This window comes from Pungitius pungitius, chromosome 14, assembly GCF_949316345.1.
Source record: "Pungitius pungitius chromosome 14, fPunPun2.1, whole genome shotgun sequence".
Lineage (NCBI taxonomy): Eukaryota > Metazoa > Chordata > Actinopteri > Perciformes > Gasterosteidae > Pungitius > Pungitius pungitius.
This window is the reverse complement of record NC_084913.1, coordinates 14,415,586-14,430,937: the sequence shown is the minus strand read 5'-3', so window position 1 is coordinate 14,430,937 and position 15,352 is coordinate 14,415,586. Positions and strand designations below refer to the sequence as shown.

General features: G+C 44.9%; 2 protein-coding genes across 2 annotated transcripts; one reads left to right on the top strand and one right to left on the bottom strand.

The window, feature by feature from the left end:
- Window positions 1-204: 204 nt before the first annotated feature.
- Window positions 205-3,004, bottom strand: LOC119227964 (tubulin beta-4B chain). The gene is made up of 7 exons (XM_037487190.2): window positions 2,833-3,004; window positions 2,489-2,597; window positions 2,085-2,195; window positions 1,681-1,925; window positions 1,230-1,552; window positions 786-1,130; window positions 205-666 (listed from the first exon to the last, which is right to left on the bottom strand). Exons 1-7 carry the CDS (start codon window positions 2,887-2,889, stop codon window positions 519-521), a joined length of 1,338 nt encoding a protein of 445 aa, XP_037343087.1. The 5' UTR covers window positions 2,890-3,004; the 3' UTR covers window positions 205-518.
- Window positions 3,005-4,490: 1,486 nt separating this feature from the next.
- nrde2 (NRDE-2, necessary for RNA interference, domain containing) lies at window positions 4,491-13,693 on the top strand. The gene is made up of 19 exons (XM_037487189.2): window positions 4,491-4,567; window positions 5,412-5,517; window positions 5,806-6,003; window positions 6,111-6,251; window positions 6,480-6,739; window positions 6,836-7,068; window positions 7,386-7,610; window positions 7,902-8,091; window positions 8,335-8,468; window positions 8,749-8,869; window positions 8,988-9,160; window positions 9,254-9,425; window positions 9,528-9,748; window positions 9,846-10,329; window positions 10,691-11,094; window positions 11,244-11,383; window positions 12,587-12,728; window positions 12,992-13,063; window positions 13,248-13,693. The coding sequence occupies exons 1-19, from the start codon at window positions 4,507-4,509 to the stop codon at window positions 13,371-13,373; spliced, it is 3,603 nt and encodes a 1,200-aa protein (XP_037343086.2). The 5' UTR covers window positions 4,491-4,506; the 3' UTR covers window positions 13,374-13,693.
- Window positions 13,694-15,352: the final 1,659 nt, after the last annotated feature.

Below are 15,352 nucleotides of genomic sequence, written 5' to 3'. Positions count from 1 at the left end.
GTAGCATAGGACTCATTCTGATGTTATCCTCATTTACTCTCAAGATATGAGATTATGATGGTAGGAATTCTCTGGGCATTTTAACTTGCTTGGCATTAACGTTAAAATGACTAAGCCGGCCTACTGAAATGTTCTTTAAGTTGCACCACGGTACACAGGGTGAAGTTTTATCAGTAGCCACAAAGAACAAAACAGACCACAGCACCAAGTCATAAAATCTTTATTAAAATCCAGCTATGATCTGGTCTGACCAGTTCCTGATGAAATCATTTTCTTCCAAAAGCAGGAAGTAAGAAGACAGAAGAGACAGAAAAAACAAGACTGGAGAGATGCTTTGCATTCACGCTACGGCTTGACCAGAGTTGTATATTACCACTTGACGCTGATCAGTGGAGATACAGGGAGACTCTTTCTAACTCTTTGTTTTACAGCCAGTTGTCCACAATTCTAAAAACAATACAAACCATCATTACGACCACTAATGGTTGCATAGAAAGGAAGGAGGTCATGTTGGGTGTTTAGGCCATGTCCTCTTCACCCTCCTCCTCGAACTCGCCCTCCTCCTCAGCAGTGGCCTCCTGGTACTGCTGGTACTCGGACACCAGGTCATTCATGTTGCTCTCAGCCTCGGTGAACTCCATCTCGTCCATGCCCTCTCCGGTGTACCTGAAACGCGTCAACAGTTACTGGCGCGTGTCACACCTGGGCATTCTGAGTGAGAAGCAAAGTACGAGGAAACCCCCCCCCCCCCGGTCCCGACAGCAGCGTGTTTTTTTTTTACTCACCAGTGGAGGAAGGCCTTGCGGCGGAACATGGCGGTGAACTGCTCGGAGATGCGCTTGAACAGCTCCTGGATGGCCGTGCTGTTGCCGATGAAGGTGGCGGCCATCTTGAGGCCCCGCGGCGGGATGTCGCAGACGGCCGTCTTGACGTTGTTGGGGATCCACTCCACGAAGTAGCTGCTGTTCTTGTTCTGCACGTTCAGCATCTGCTCGTCCACCTCCTTCATGGACATGCGGCCCCGGAAGATGGCGGCGACCGTGAGGTAGCGCCCGTGGCGGGGGTCGCACGCTGCCATCATGTTCTTGCTATCGAACATCTGCTGGGTGAGTTCGGGAACCGTCAACGCCCTAAAAAGGAGACGGACAATATGAATTGGGATTCCTTTTGAATTCATTAAACTCGAGGGTGGTTTGCGCTCTCTACGAAGCGGGTTCCCGCCCCTGTACCTGTACTGCTGGCTGCCCCGGCTGGTCAGCGGTGCAAAGCCCGGCATGAAGAAGTGAAGCCTGGGGAAGGGCACCATGTTGACCGCAAGTTTCCGCAGGTCGGCGTTGAGCTGACCGGGGAAGCGCAGGCAGGTGGTCACCCCGCTCATGGTGGCAGAGACCAGGTGGTTGAGGTCCCCGTAGGTGGGCGTGGTGAGCTTCAGCGTGCGGAAGCAGATGTCATACAGGGCTTCATTATCAATGCAGTAGGTCTCATCTGTGTTCTCCACCAGCTGGTGGACGGACAGGGTGGCGTTGTACGGCTCCACCACGGTGTCAGACACCTGGGGAGGGAGCGTGGATGACCCGGGGCAGACAAGGGGGAGGAGAAAGGCAACAGCATTTAAAGCACGCAGGAGCGTTTGGGGGGACAAATATTAGAAGTTGAAATTTTTGCAACCGCCATGTGAACCTTGGGAGACGGCACCACGCTGAACGTGTTCATGATGCGGTCCGGGTACTCCTCCCGGATCTTGCTGATGAGCAGGGTGCCCATGCCGGAGCCGGTGCCTCCCCCGAGGGAGTGCGTGAGCTGGAAGCCCTGGAGGCAGTCGCAGCTCTCCGCCTCCTTCCTCACCACATCCAGGACCGAGTCGACCAGCTCGGCTCCCTCGGTGTAGTGGCCTTTGGCCCAGTTGTTTCCTGCTCCACTCTGGCCTGCGATGGATGCAAATACAGTCACGTGTCACCGCTTCGGTGTCTCTAAAGTCTGCCGCAATGAGCAGTGCATGGAACCCTCTGTGGATACACAGCTTTAAAATATGGGCCACACACCGAAAGAAAAGACAACAAATTTGTCGTTGATTTAATTCTCACCGAAGACAAAGTTGTCTGGCCTAAAGATTTGTCCAAAGGGACCGGACCTCACGGAGTCCATTGTGCCCGGCTCCAAGTCCACCAGCACCGCACGGGGGACATATTTGCCACCTGGAAATTGCAAACAAGTAGACACGTTAAGAGTATTATTACAGGTTACAACTTCTCAGGTGAAGACTGAAGATAACGAACATTTTCCTCCTATACATTTGGGATAACATCATCGGCTTGTTGGCTTTTTGCACCATGGAAACGGCGACGGTAACTCGAGAGGAGCGTTGTATGGAGCTCCTAGCGGCTTCCGCCGGGACGACCCCCCCCCAACCGCGGATCGCTACACTCACTATTGAATTACCGTGGCTCATCTATACAATTAAGTTAACCAACGTAAAGGTAAAGTTCACCTGATGCCTCGTTGTAATACACGTTGATGCGCTCCAGTTGCAGGTCGCTGTCCCCGTGGTACGTCCCGGACGGGTCGATGCCATGCTCGTCGCTTATCACCTCCCAGAACTAAAAATAGGAGTAAAAGAGAGAGTTGATGACAAAGGTTAAATTAGCCAGCTTACTAGCATGACGCACCGTAACGAGTCAAACTTGAGGCAAACAAATTGTTGGCATAGAAACTGAGGCCCGGTACGTTAGCAGTCGTCGCTAAGTACGCTAACGGATCAGCCCGCCCAAACTCATTAAACACACGCACTTTTTATCGATTTGATCATTCCCTCTAAAACAAAGCTTCGCTTACCTTAGCTCCTATTTGATTTCCACACTGGCCGGCCTGCAGGTGCACGATTTCCCTCATGTTGATGGTAATAAAAAAAGTATCTTAAAGAAATAACGAGAAAAACAGACCGTTTTGATGTGACGTTGTTACACTTTAGCGCTCCAACTACGGACTAACCGGAACACTCAGCGGGCGCGCCAACAACGGCTGCCCGAGAAATGCTATTGGACCAACTACATGTCAGTCAAGTCTTACTGGATATCTCATTGGTCCATAAAACTTAGTATCGAGTTTGGATTGGATGGAGCTCCGTAGCCTTGGTAACACCAACTATAATCCAGTGCACAGCACCGTTGCTACAGAAACTCTCCAGAGGCTCACTTAACCCCACCAGAGATGTTAAAACCATCCAATATGTATATATGTATACATACATACATACATACATACATACATACATACATACATGTGTGTGTGATACGTATGTAATACGGTATATGATAGGCGATAGATCGTCACCTTAAACGCATACTTAAATTTCACAAACATTGTTGTTTGTTTTAAATATATATATATATACTTTAGTGTTGTCTCATGTTTATAAAGCGACTAATAGTAAATCCAACGCCATGGAAACTTCCATAGGAAGTGTCATGTACGAACAGTTGTTGTGGCATCCTTTGCCAAAAGGTGGCGCTATAATTCAACTGCTGCACCAGGGGGTTAAGGGGTTATTCTGGCCGGTGCAGGTTTATTCTTCAATCTGTTGTGGGGCCTAAACTGTAAATTTTGCAAACAAAGTAAAATATTCAGGTCAAATTCAAAATTTCCTTCCTCCGTAAATAACACAGCTTTAACAGACATCACCAGATAATAATGTTAGGATAGCATTCTGGTGATAAAACCTTTTCAGCAAATGTATTGATGACCTGTTTGCAAGATCTAAGAGGACATAAGATCTATTTGTCTCCATTTTAGGAGATTAAAGCTAAATAGAGCTAGCAAAACCTCTTCTCAAACGTTTTGAGATTATTCATTGAGGATGCAGCAATTTCAACATTTCAACTGAATAACATCCTTCACAACAAAGACATGTACTCGGCCGCTCTGTCATGCAAGCTCTTCTAATGTATTGCATTTGTTCAAGCTAATCGAGCTAAGCTAATTATTTTGTTGGAGATTTCAGTGGCAAGCAGAAACATTGCCTCCCAAATATATTATGTGTCTCTCTTTATTTTGAAGTAGATTAATTTAACTTTTGTGTTTGTCCAAATGACTTAATTATCAATCCAAAACAGATTACCATCTCATCACAATCAAAGTTTTTAACATTGTAAATCGAAACCACACTCTTCATTTAGGACAATAACTCTTAAGATATTAAAACAATAAAGCAGCACATTTAATGAAAAAAATGATTTATACAAGGGCGTAACCATGGTTTAGACATAATTTCAGAAAGAAGATTCAATTCATGTATTTTTCCCAGATATAATATTTAATTGTGCACATAACTAATTAAAGGGAGTTCAAATTGTGAAGTAAAATATATATTATTTTAAATCAACTTGACCCATTCAATTCACCATTTTAACATTAAAAGCATTATTAGGATAATAAACTGGTATAACTTTTTCGTCCTTGCCCAGTCAAATGACGTCATATTCCTGCGACTGTTTATGTGCGACTACCATCATGGCTCTCTTTCCAGCTTTTGCTGATCTAGAGAGTGACAAAGTTGAAGATCCGTCAAAAGGTGATCACTCTTTCATGTAGCTCACATTTCTATATGGACTGATAGTCCCTTATATGTTTTCATTGTGTTGAGATAATAAACCTGTTGAACTACGAGCTGACGTTAGTTGACATTAACCGTCTCAACGTCGGCTGGCCGTTGCATTTGAATGACAGACGTTAGCGTTAGCTTCCTTGTCAATTAACGTAAGCTAACGTTAGTTCACATTCCCTAACACGGCTATTTCTGAATCCAGGATAGCGTCTACTATGGGTTTATCTGGTATTTTACACTTTTGTTACATTCAGTTAATTATAGATCAAGCAAACAATAGTGTTATGGTTGCATTGCCTTGCAACGACATGTAACAACTAACGTTACGTAACGTTACATTTGCGTTCTGGTAACATTACACCTAGAAGACAAAGTGGGCAACCTGACAATGTTGCCATACCAGCTGTGTATTTCTGCTTATAGGTGAGGACTCCTGAATTCTGCTGCTACTACTACTACTACTACTACTACTACTACTGCTATTTCATTCTTCTCCACGTGTTGTAACGTTAAAGTTCGTTTAAAGGGAAAACTATTCTTGTTGTCTCTTATCATTGCATCCATTGAAGAGTGTATTTACGCAGACTCTAGATTTAGCCGCTAACTCAGTCTGGTTTGTCTGGCTTCTTAAAACATGGATTCCAAATAATCTTCGGTAATGATGTATGAGAGAAATGTAGCGGATGTGGTTGCATGGTACAACCCCAGCCCACCCTCCCAGTTACAGCTGTCATCCTACACTGCATGTAACACACTGCTCCTCCACCTGCAATTGTGAGGAACATGTTTTTCATCCATTCTCTCCTTGTAGAATTGAACTGGCTGAATAATAAGAGTTTCCAGTCTGGTGATGCCCTTACTCTTCACAGTCGTTTTTTTGAGAAGACCAGTGAGAGGCGGAACGAGAAAGATTCAAGGTACAGGTCAAAAATCAAATGCTTGTTTCATTGCTTGCAGACACACCACTGGACATTCTTCTGTACATTTTCAACCTTGTCGTCTTATATATATATATATATTCTTTTTAAGCGTATTCTTTATTGACAAAGCCAACGTGACAAATGCTGCAATTTTATTGTTGCTTCAATACTATAATTTATTTTTTGCATTTCTCCTTACTTTTTTCCTCATTCTTCTTTGGTGCCTCTGTTTTCCTTCCTTGCTAAGCACACATTGCTAATATTGCTAATCCACTGTGTTGGCAGAGATGTGAGCTCTGCAGAGGAGGAGGAGGAGAAGGAGGAGGGTGATTTGCCACAGAAAAAGAAGAAAAAAAAGAGTGAAAAGAAGAGGAAAAAGAAGAAAAAACACAAAAAGAAGAGTGGAAGATATTCGGATAGCAGTGGGACGGACTCAGAAACGGTTTTCCCCAGTGACCTCAAAAAGAAACAAGAGTCCGATAGGTATGGATGCACACATTTACATCTCACACGCTTACACTATTAATCGTATTCACAAAAGCGCTTGCTTCTGTTCTGTATTTGCGGTTGGCGTCTGTGCTGCCATGCAGTCCCCAGGCGGCTCCGTTAGCAAGCTGCTTCTCCTGGTTAGATGACCTCAAGTCACCCACGGAGCAGCCGTTCTGTGTGGACCGTAAAGCCGACCCAGCCAACTGGACGTACAAGTCCTTGTACAGAGGGGACGTAGCCAGGTAACACACATGCACACATGCTTAAAGACCACGAGGGCAATGCCTTGGCATCTCCCTCCTTCATTTAGTGACTGTCCCATCTCATGCAAAACACCTTCAGTTGGTTCTTCATTTGAATTAGAAGCAATTATTTTACATTGCAACATATCATCTCGGCTTCTGTCACAAAAGGGGAACATAAACGCCTCTGTGTTGTGGAGGTATGTTGACACTCTCCGTGCTTTTCAGGTATAGGAGGAAAGGCAGCTCATCCTTGGGCCTGGACCCCCGCAGACAGGGAGTCAGCTGGGAGGAGTCAAATAAGAAACAGAAAGGTGGAGACAAGAAGAAAGCAGCAGACAGATACTTCTCCTCAGTCAGTCGCCAGCTGCTGAGGTCCGAGCCCCCTGCTCACACATTACCTAGGGTTCCTGAGTGCGGCAAGGCCAACAGCCCCACCTCCTTCCTCCCGCTGGTTGACGATGTGGGTAACAAAGAAGGAGAGACGGGTAAGAGATTTAGCCACAACAGCCGTTGAAGGGGTAGGCTAACAATCTCAAAAAGTCCTTGTCTTGTGTTTGACTAAATGCCATTTGTCAATCCAGGTGTCAGAGTGCAGACATGTTCGGTCAACCCTCTGGGTGTGTATGACTCCTCCACGGCCCTCTGGCTGCAGGGGAAGGGAAAGCAGGAGCAGACAGAGCAGCAGCGGCAGCAGCAGGACAGCGAGGCCGGGCAGAGCGAAGTGCCGTTGGCCGGGAGGACTGAAGAGTTTAACCGGCGGCTCAGAGAGCAGCCAGCAGACGCTCAGCTGTGGATTCAATTCATACGATACCAGGTATGAAGACCACCGCTTTGAACCCTAACCCCATTTCTGCATCACTAATGTAGTTTGTCATTCTTTTACAAAATGCTTCATCATTTTCTGCTCAGTGCAGTTAAAAAAAATATGGTATTCAAACACAACATTTCAAACCTATGTTTATGAACCGTGTAGAAACAAGAGCTTCTCACATGCTGAATGTCAAATCCCATGTATGTTTTCACTCCCTTTGTATTGTAATGACGCTAATTTTACTATAATCATCAGACCAATGATTAATATGACCTGTTTATTATATCCAGAACTACTTCTAAACCACTACCTCCCTCTAGGATGAGCTGACTGCGACAGAGTTCGGAGGCGAGGAGGAGCAACGGGGCGGCGACGTGGCCGAGCGGTCTAAGTCTTCTTACAGAGCGGTCCTGGAGAAGAAGCTGAGCATCGCCGAGCGCGCAGTGGCCACCAACCACGGCTGCGTAGCTCTGCAGCTGGAGAGGCTCAGGATCTGCCAAGAGCTTTGGGAGCCCTCTCTTCTGGCTAAAGAATGGAAGAAACTGGTCAGTCTACAGTCTCTATGCGCTTCCATGAAATTCAAGCTGTGCTGCTGTATTTTGACTGCTACTATTTATAGAAAATGGCTCTATTCTAAACTTTGAATGTGGTAAACTCCATTTTACGCTGGTCTTTTCATGCACAAAGCCTTCTCCGCTATAAGTAAATCACTTCCTATAACCATGTCTTGAATGCTTCTCTGACCCCTTCTGGTCTCTGGCTAATGTTGACGTGTCTGAAGGCCAGAGCTCAGAGTAATTCTAAGGCTAACCCGTGTTTCATCTGTTGCGACGCAGGTGTTCCTCCACCCGAACAGTGCCCCCTTGTGGAGGGAGTATCTGCTGTTTGCCCAGAGCTACTTCAGCAACTTCACCGTGTCGAAGGTCAACGCCGCGTACGGGAAGTGCCTGAGCACGCTCAGTGCGGTGCGCGATGGCAGCATGGTCTCTCACCCGGCCCTGCCAGGGCTTGAAGAGGATATGTTGGGTAACAGAAATTTGTCCCTCCAGTGTTTCTACCACTTAATCGGCTCCCCCACTCACTTTATCAGTCTGCCGGTTTTATCAGTAGCTTCTGTCCCAAGGCAGTCACCTTGGTGCATCATCTTGCATCTCGCATCTAATAATGCACCGTTATGCATTTGTGTTAGTCAGCCTTTTTTCTATGTCTTAATGCTTACTAAAAGTTGTGGTCACTGTTCCTGGTTCTCTTTCCTTTCCTACTCTCCAGATATCTTCACCCAGCAGTGTCATTTCCTGCGTCAGTCTGGTCACTCTGAGAAGGCGGTTTCTCTCTTTCAGGCTATGATCGACTTCACTTTCTACAAACCAGACAGTGTACGAAAACTGTCCACCAAGCAGCAGGTACACACACACACACACAGTCATTTCTTATTCTAAGGCTAACAGATGGTCAAGCACCTCTCATCCCCGCTATCCTCTTGTGTGTTGTTATCTACAACGTGATAATTAGGGAACTTGTACACAGGGACACTTGTAGTCCTATGGATTCCTACTTTTAAGATCAATCTTGCTTAACTTCAAACATGCACACAACAACACACACACGCCTCTTTCTTTTCTCATTCAAAACAATGCAAGAAAGCAACCTTCCAGTTAAATTCTGTTTTTCGTGTGTGTGCAGGCTGAGTTCTTTGAGCCGTTCTGGGACAGCGGGGAGGAGAGGGTTGGAGAGTTGGGTGCCAGAGGCTGGAAAGCCTGGATGCTCCAGCAGGAGCGAGGAGGGTGGCTACAGCCCAGTGTAGGTGAGAGACACACTGTTGACTATTCATGGAATAATCTCTACATCACGTTGTGGGCTGGAATCATAAAAATCAACAAGAAAACCAAGCATGTGCGTGTGTTTGTCTGTTTCTTCCGCAGAGGAAGAAGAAGAGGAGGAAGAGGACGAGGAGGAGGTGAAGGATCGGAGCCAGCCCAGATGGACGGTCTGGTTGGAAGTGGAGCCGTCTCGTGAAGCAGCTCACTGGCTGCCCTGGAGGCCCGACAAGGCCAAGGGGCAGTCGGAAGTGGATTGTGAGGACCCGGACAGACAGGTACTGGTTTCATGTAAAGAAACCACTAAATGTTGTTGGCGTTACCACTTTGCTTGACTTTTCTCTCTCTCACTCGTTACCCCCCCACTCTAGGTGTTGTTCGATGACATCGGCCCATCCCTGATCTGTCTGTCTTCACCGGAGCTCCAGCTCCGTCTTCTTCTCCGTTTCGTCTCCTTCTTGGGGCTGCCTGTGGACTCTGTGCTCTCTGCTGACCCCTGTCAGCCGGGCCTGCTGCTGGAGAACCTTTCTCTGTTCACTCAGGGTAAAAACCTTCAGTCCGACCAAAATCAACCAGCTGTTTCTGTTTTTTTTTTAGCTTTTAGCAAATCATTTGATGCAATGTAAACTTTTTATCTCATCCTAGGTAATGACCTCAAACGTCCTCTGACCTCACACAACCTACCTGACCCTGGGATCAACTCTGTGGGTCACACGACCACTCTCCAGGGAACGAGGAAGTGGGTGGGGCTTGGGAAGCAGGGCGAGAGGTTTGTCACCAATGTCTTCAGAGGGGTCCAACCTGTCCTTCCTGCCCACCACCGTGCCACTCTGTCACTCAGCTGGATGCAGTACGAGAGACTCAAGGTAGACGTTTTTTGGACTCAAACTGTGACACGGTTAAAAGTTGGTAGAAAAAGGATGTACTCATGTGTGCTTCTGCGTGTGTGTGTGTGTATGTCAGGTCTTGCGCTGCTTGCATGGCGGCAACAAAAAGCGTCTGCGCTCTCAGGGCAAGAGCAGCAAGCGGGTTGCCAAGCAACTCCTCAAAGAACCCGACAACCGCTCGTCGTTGGTGCTGTGGCAGGAGTACGGCCACCTGGAGTGGATGCTGGGCAACCTCGAGGAGGCTCGCAAAGTCTTCTCAACGGCCACGGAGATAGTCGGAACCCAAGGGCTGAAGAGCCCCGCCCTCTGCGAGCTGTGTTTGCTGTGGGCCCAGCTGGAGGTGGAGGACGGCTCGAGTGTGCGAGGGGGGGGGCTAGCAGATGTCACCGTGTCCCCAGGGGTCTGCATACTAACCAGGCTAGCAGAGGGGACCTCGTCCTCCTCCATGTCCCTCACTCCGGTTTCTGTCCTGAAAGCCAGGAAGTCGTATGAGCAGGCTCTGACTGCCGGCCTGGCAGCTCTGAACCAAAGCCCCCCCAACCCTCCAAACGACACAAAAGGTTCCCTTTCTAACAACTTCTTTGTGTTTCATCTGTCACGAGGTGCTACGTGTTTCATAAATCAACTGATAAAATCAGTTGTTCGTGGATAGTTTTCAGCTAAAAAAAATAATCAGTTTTGCATGTTCTTCGGTTACTGCTAATCAGGTTTTCCAAACACTGCATTTATTTTGATTCATTACTGCATTTGAATTAAAAAAAATTCAGATAGTTTTCTTATCACTTGTGTCTCCCAATATATAAGAAGTGATTGTTGAATTCCATTGAACTGATTTGGGTGGTGGTGCCGCGCAGGCCAGCTCACCGTCACACATGGAGTAAAACCCTTTCATTACGTGGCTCTCTCTCCTCTCACCAACAGGTCACGAGGACCTGCTAGGAGAGAAGCTGAGGCTGAGAGGCCTGATAAGCTGCTACGCTCTCTTCCAGTACCTCACGGTGGGCATCAAAGCCGCCAACTCCGTCTACAGTGAGGCCCGGGAGAGGACGGACGAGCTGCACCGCGCACTGACTCAGCTCAACCGCAAGGAGGAAGCCAACCTTGCCAGCACCGGTGCCAGCCAGGCTGAGGACTCCAGCCATAGGCGCAGGCGCTATGTTAACAGGCTGGCCTCGGAGTGTGAGGCATTAGCTGTGCAGCAGGTGGCGTTGCTTAGGTACCACAACAGCGTCAGTGTGTTTCCACTGGCGACACTGAGACAAACGCTGACCTCCGCCCTCGCCGCCTGGCCGACTAGCGCCCGGCTCTGGAGCATTTATATACAGGTGGGTCTCTGCATAAGTTAGGGTTAGGGTCATTTCATTTTTGGCACAGTACTTCTGCAGATGTCTGTTGGCTCTTATGCACTCACTTTGTACCGAAGTGGTCCTTGTGTACTGATGTATGATGGCCACCGTGCAAACCTGTATTTCAGGTGGAGAACCGTTACCATAGTGCTGGTCGGGCGCGCCGCTTCTTTCATTCTGTAACCAGGGACAACAGCAGCGTGGTGCCACGCCTCTTTGCTATTGTTGCAGAACAACAGAGGAAGCAGCTGGTGGATGCTGCTCAGAGGTAAGAGCAGAAAGGATGACGGGCAGATGCCGGGTTATTCTGCACCCTGGGTGGGAATAAGCATTTTAACAACTTAAAAATTGAGGTGCCATGTGTAGCTTTCTCTAATATTAATATTAATTCATATTTAATTGTGCTGGGAAAAGATGAAAAATTTAACTCAACTCAACTTAACTTAACATAAATTGCATTATTTTATGTGATTTTTGTTTTCAGCCAAAAATGCTTTGCACTGCTAAGGGGGTACTTGGCTGAAATAAATATTTCTTAGGGGGTACATCACTAAAGTGTTTTTGAGAAATGCAATAGTGCCAAAAGAAATTCAAACTGGCTGGTATTTATCAAGATAATTGCTAATCCAAGTTCCAAGCTAACTTTTTGATCCATAGTAAAATGTTAGAATGATCAACATGAGGTAACATTCTGTTTATTAACGCATTTCCTCAATTGTTATAAATCTTCTTAAATCAATCTTTTATGACATAAATGTTATACGCATTTGTTATATATCAAAATTGGCAGAACAATATCAGTTCTCTATATAATGATTGTCCTACCTACCAACCAAACCAACTAAATGTGAAGCCATCAGCATTGGTTCTTCTCGGCCATATTTTTTTCCATCGTGGCTACTGGGCTTTTTTTTTCTTTTTTTTTTTTTTTTTTTTTCCCCCAAGTCTTGAAAAGAATTTCTACTAAATGTGATGCTTGCATCACAAAGTGAAAGATTTGTTTCGCTAATCTGCTGCCCCGGGATGATAATTTATATAGGACTGAAATAAGACATGTTTTCTCCCAGGTGATATTTAATTTCCTCATGGATACACTGTGTTTTAGAAAGTTGTGTAAATTGAGGCCTGTGTTTTTATATGGCCTGGGGGCTACATAGCCCCACTTGGTTGGATGATTTATTGTCTAAAAAAAAAACCTTGGTGCTCTATGAGTCATGTGCTACTGTTATTGCCTAAGAGAAAAAACCTATAAACCTATATAAAACTAGTTTATCTTTATTTGGTATAGAAGATTAACAGTAGGGAAAATAACTGTTAATTTCACTGGATATTTAAGGAACTTAAATAAAGATTATCCACCTCTAAGGCAACAATACAAGTTCAGAAAAAAAAATTGTCATGTTTCTTCGGGGTACCATATTTTATGCTTTCTGAGAATCTTAACTATTAATTTTTTCTATGGTCATTACAGGTCATGTGGCCATGATGCAGCCTTGCCCATCTTGCCAGAGAATGGCCTCAGCAACCGTATCCGTGGATTGTTTGAAAACGCCATAGCAACAGAGATGGGGTCTCACTGTCCTTTACTTTGGAGGATGTACATGTACTTCCTGGTAAGACGACAAAAACACTCTCTTACACAGTCATTTTAACTGATATTTTGAAGACAGGATGTTTACTTGAACTCATTTCTTATCTTAGACCAGTCAGTTAGCCCATTTCTTTTTCAATGTTTAAATATCGACATGGAGATAAAACTAACGACTAGCGCGCACAGTGCGCACTGATGCAGATTTACTCTGGGCAATTTGCATATTTGATTATTACAAACATGCCAGTCAGTAAAGTCTCATGTCTGCACTGTGTGTATTGGCAGGTGTCGGAAGGGAAGGTGGATAAAGCCACAGGGATCTTCTACAAGGCCTTACAGAATATTCCCTGGGCTAAGGTGAGCTACAAACAGTAGAGATATTTCCTCACTGCAGCGGACCTCTGGTTACTTAATTTTTTAAAATGTATTCATGAGAAATCCGTGTTCTCTTTCTCTCTCTCTCTTTGGGTGGGTGTGTATGAATGTGAATATGCATTTATGCACATGTGTGTGTTTGGCGTGTGTGTGTGTGTGTGATCAGGGTCTCTACATGGACGCAGTGAAGCTGTTCCCTGAGCATCTGCAGGAGTTTGTAGATCTGATGACGGAGAAGGAACTCCGACTAAGACTTCCTCTAGAAGAACTAGATATATTGCTGGAGGACTGAAAACACACACATATCTCATTCAAGAACATGAGTTGGTCTTACCGGCGACATGCCTATGTCGGCACACTTGATGGCAAGAAAAAGAAACAAACATTCTGACACCCGGATGCATGCACACACATTTAAAGAGTGTATTAATGATTATCCTTTGTACATGGGTTTTAGTACCAGACACTGTTAATAAATGCATTATTCTAATTCATGTAATGTGTGCTCTGTAAGTTTGTAAATGCATACCTTTTTAATGCATTCATACTGAGGTTAAGGGACAGTGAAATATATGTTGAAAGTTGACATGACATGTTTTATATTAGAAGTGATTGTGAAGGGCAACTCCACGTTGGAGACCAAGGAACAGTGATTGAATACTGAGATAAATGAGAATTATGAAAAATACTTTGTAAAATGCAATGTAACATTGCATCAGCATTTAACTCTGATTGTTAAAATGTTTGATGATTTAAAACAAAGAAAAACTCATTTGATTAATGAAATTAAATCATGTAGTGTCCCTGCTCCTTGGTGAGACAATCTAACCAGTAATCAAGAATAGAAAGACCAGTTCAGGACGTTTTCACTTTCCACACAATGTTATTATTATGTGAGTTTTAGCTTTTAATAACTGTATGCTAGAATTCATGTTAATAATGCTTCTGCAAAATCTGAAAACAAAAACGCATTGTTGCATTCTTGAAATTATCTAATTTCAAGATTTCCAATTTTAAGATTTAATGTCCACAGAAAGTATTATTCATGAACTTCCTCAACTCACCTGTGAGCTATCTTTACGTTTTACCTGCCCTATTTTATCACTCGTATCACGGAACCTACTATACACACGGTGACGGGTGGCCCCCACCCAACCAGTTGTTGCAGCGCCGTGGTTTGACGCATTGCAGATCCTCTCTGACCAATCAGCGGTCTCTGTACAGTGTGCAGAATATTGCAGGTCTGTGTAATCCAATCACAATCCGCCTCTCAAGAGCAAAACCCCAACTTCCTTAGTGCCGCCAAACGTATCATTCCGCCTGCATAAAAACCTGTGTAACAAGCTAGTCCGTCACTTTATAAATATAAAAAAACTGAGTAGATATGAGAAACTCTTTTTCTTTGGACAACAACTACTAAAAGGTTATGGCTATCTTCCGTGCCCACGACCATTTTATCCTCAAAAGGCTTTTATTTTATGACAATAATTCAACATATTACTTACACTTTACTTGAACATGAAATGGTAAAATTAAAATGTTATTTAATTGTTAATGAAAATGCTAAATGTAAATAAACTTAGAAACCGGTTGCAGGAATTCAGCTGTGGATTACCCTAATTTTGTGTAAATGCTATGAGGCTTTTTTGATGGGTGCCACATTGTGTGTTTTATGACTGAATAAGTTTATCACAAAAGGGGGCTTAATCTAATTTGGTAGTCTGAAAGCCTAGGTACACACACATGTTGATTTATCGAAATCTCTGAATACCCAGCATAAAGGGTAGTTCGGAGCAAAGAACTTCCCAGGATTGTGCATGTGATACATGCATTTATTACAGAATGTGCACTAGTCCAGAACAACATGAACTAAAGCAGGCCCTTCATCGGCATTTGCCCCATGCTTGCACATGTCTTGCAAAGGGATCTAGCATCAAGCGCATAGTTTTTGTGTGCTTTCCTAATACAATTATATTTAATTAATTACATCAAAACGGGCGAGGCGTTAGGTGTGGTGTCAACAGCTGATGGGCAGCAAATTCGAGCCCAATCGCCCTCAGAAGTTAGTACTGTATTTGACAACATTCAAAAACTGTATCATAAATGTCGATTATCTTCACTTCTTTCTGGAAGAAACCGAAATAATTCTAGAGTACCACCCATTTATAAAAGACATAAAACATCACACTGCGGCGACGGGTACGCGCATGTTAGCAGGTGTGCGCGGTTGTCCGTGCACTTCAGAAAAGACAGAGCTAGGGCGCCGCACTG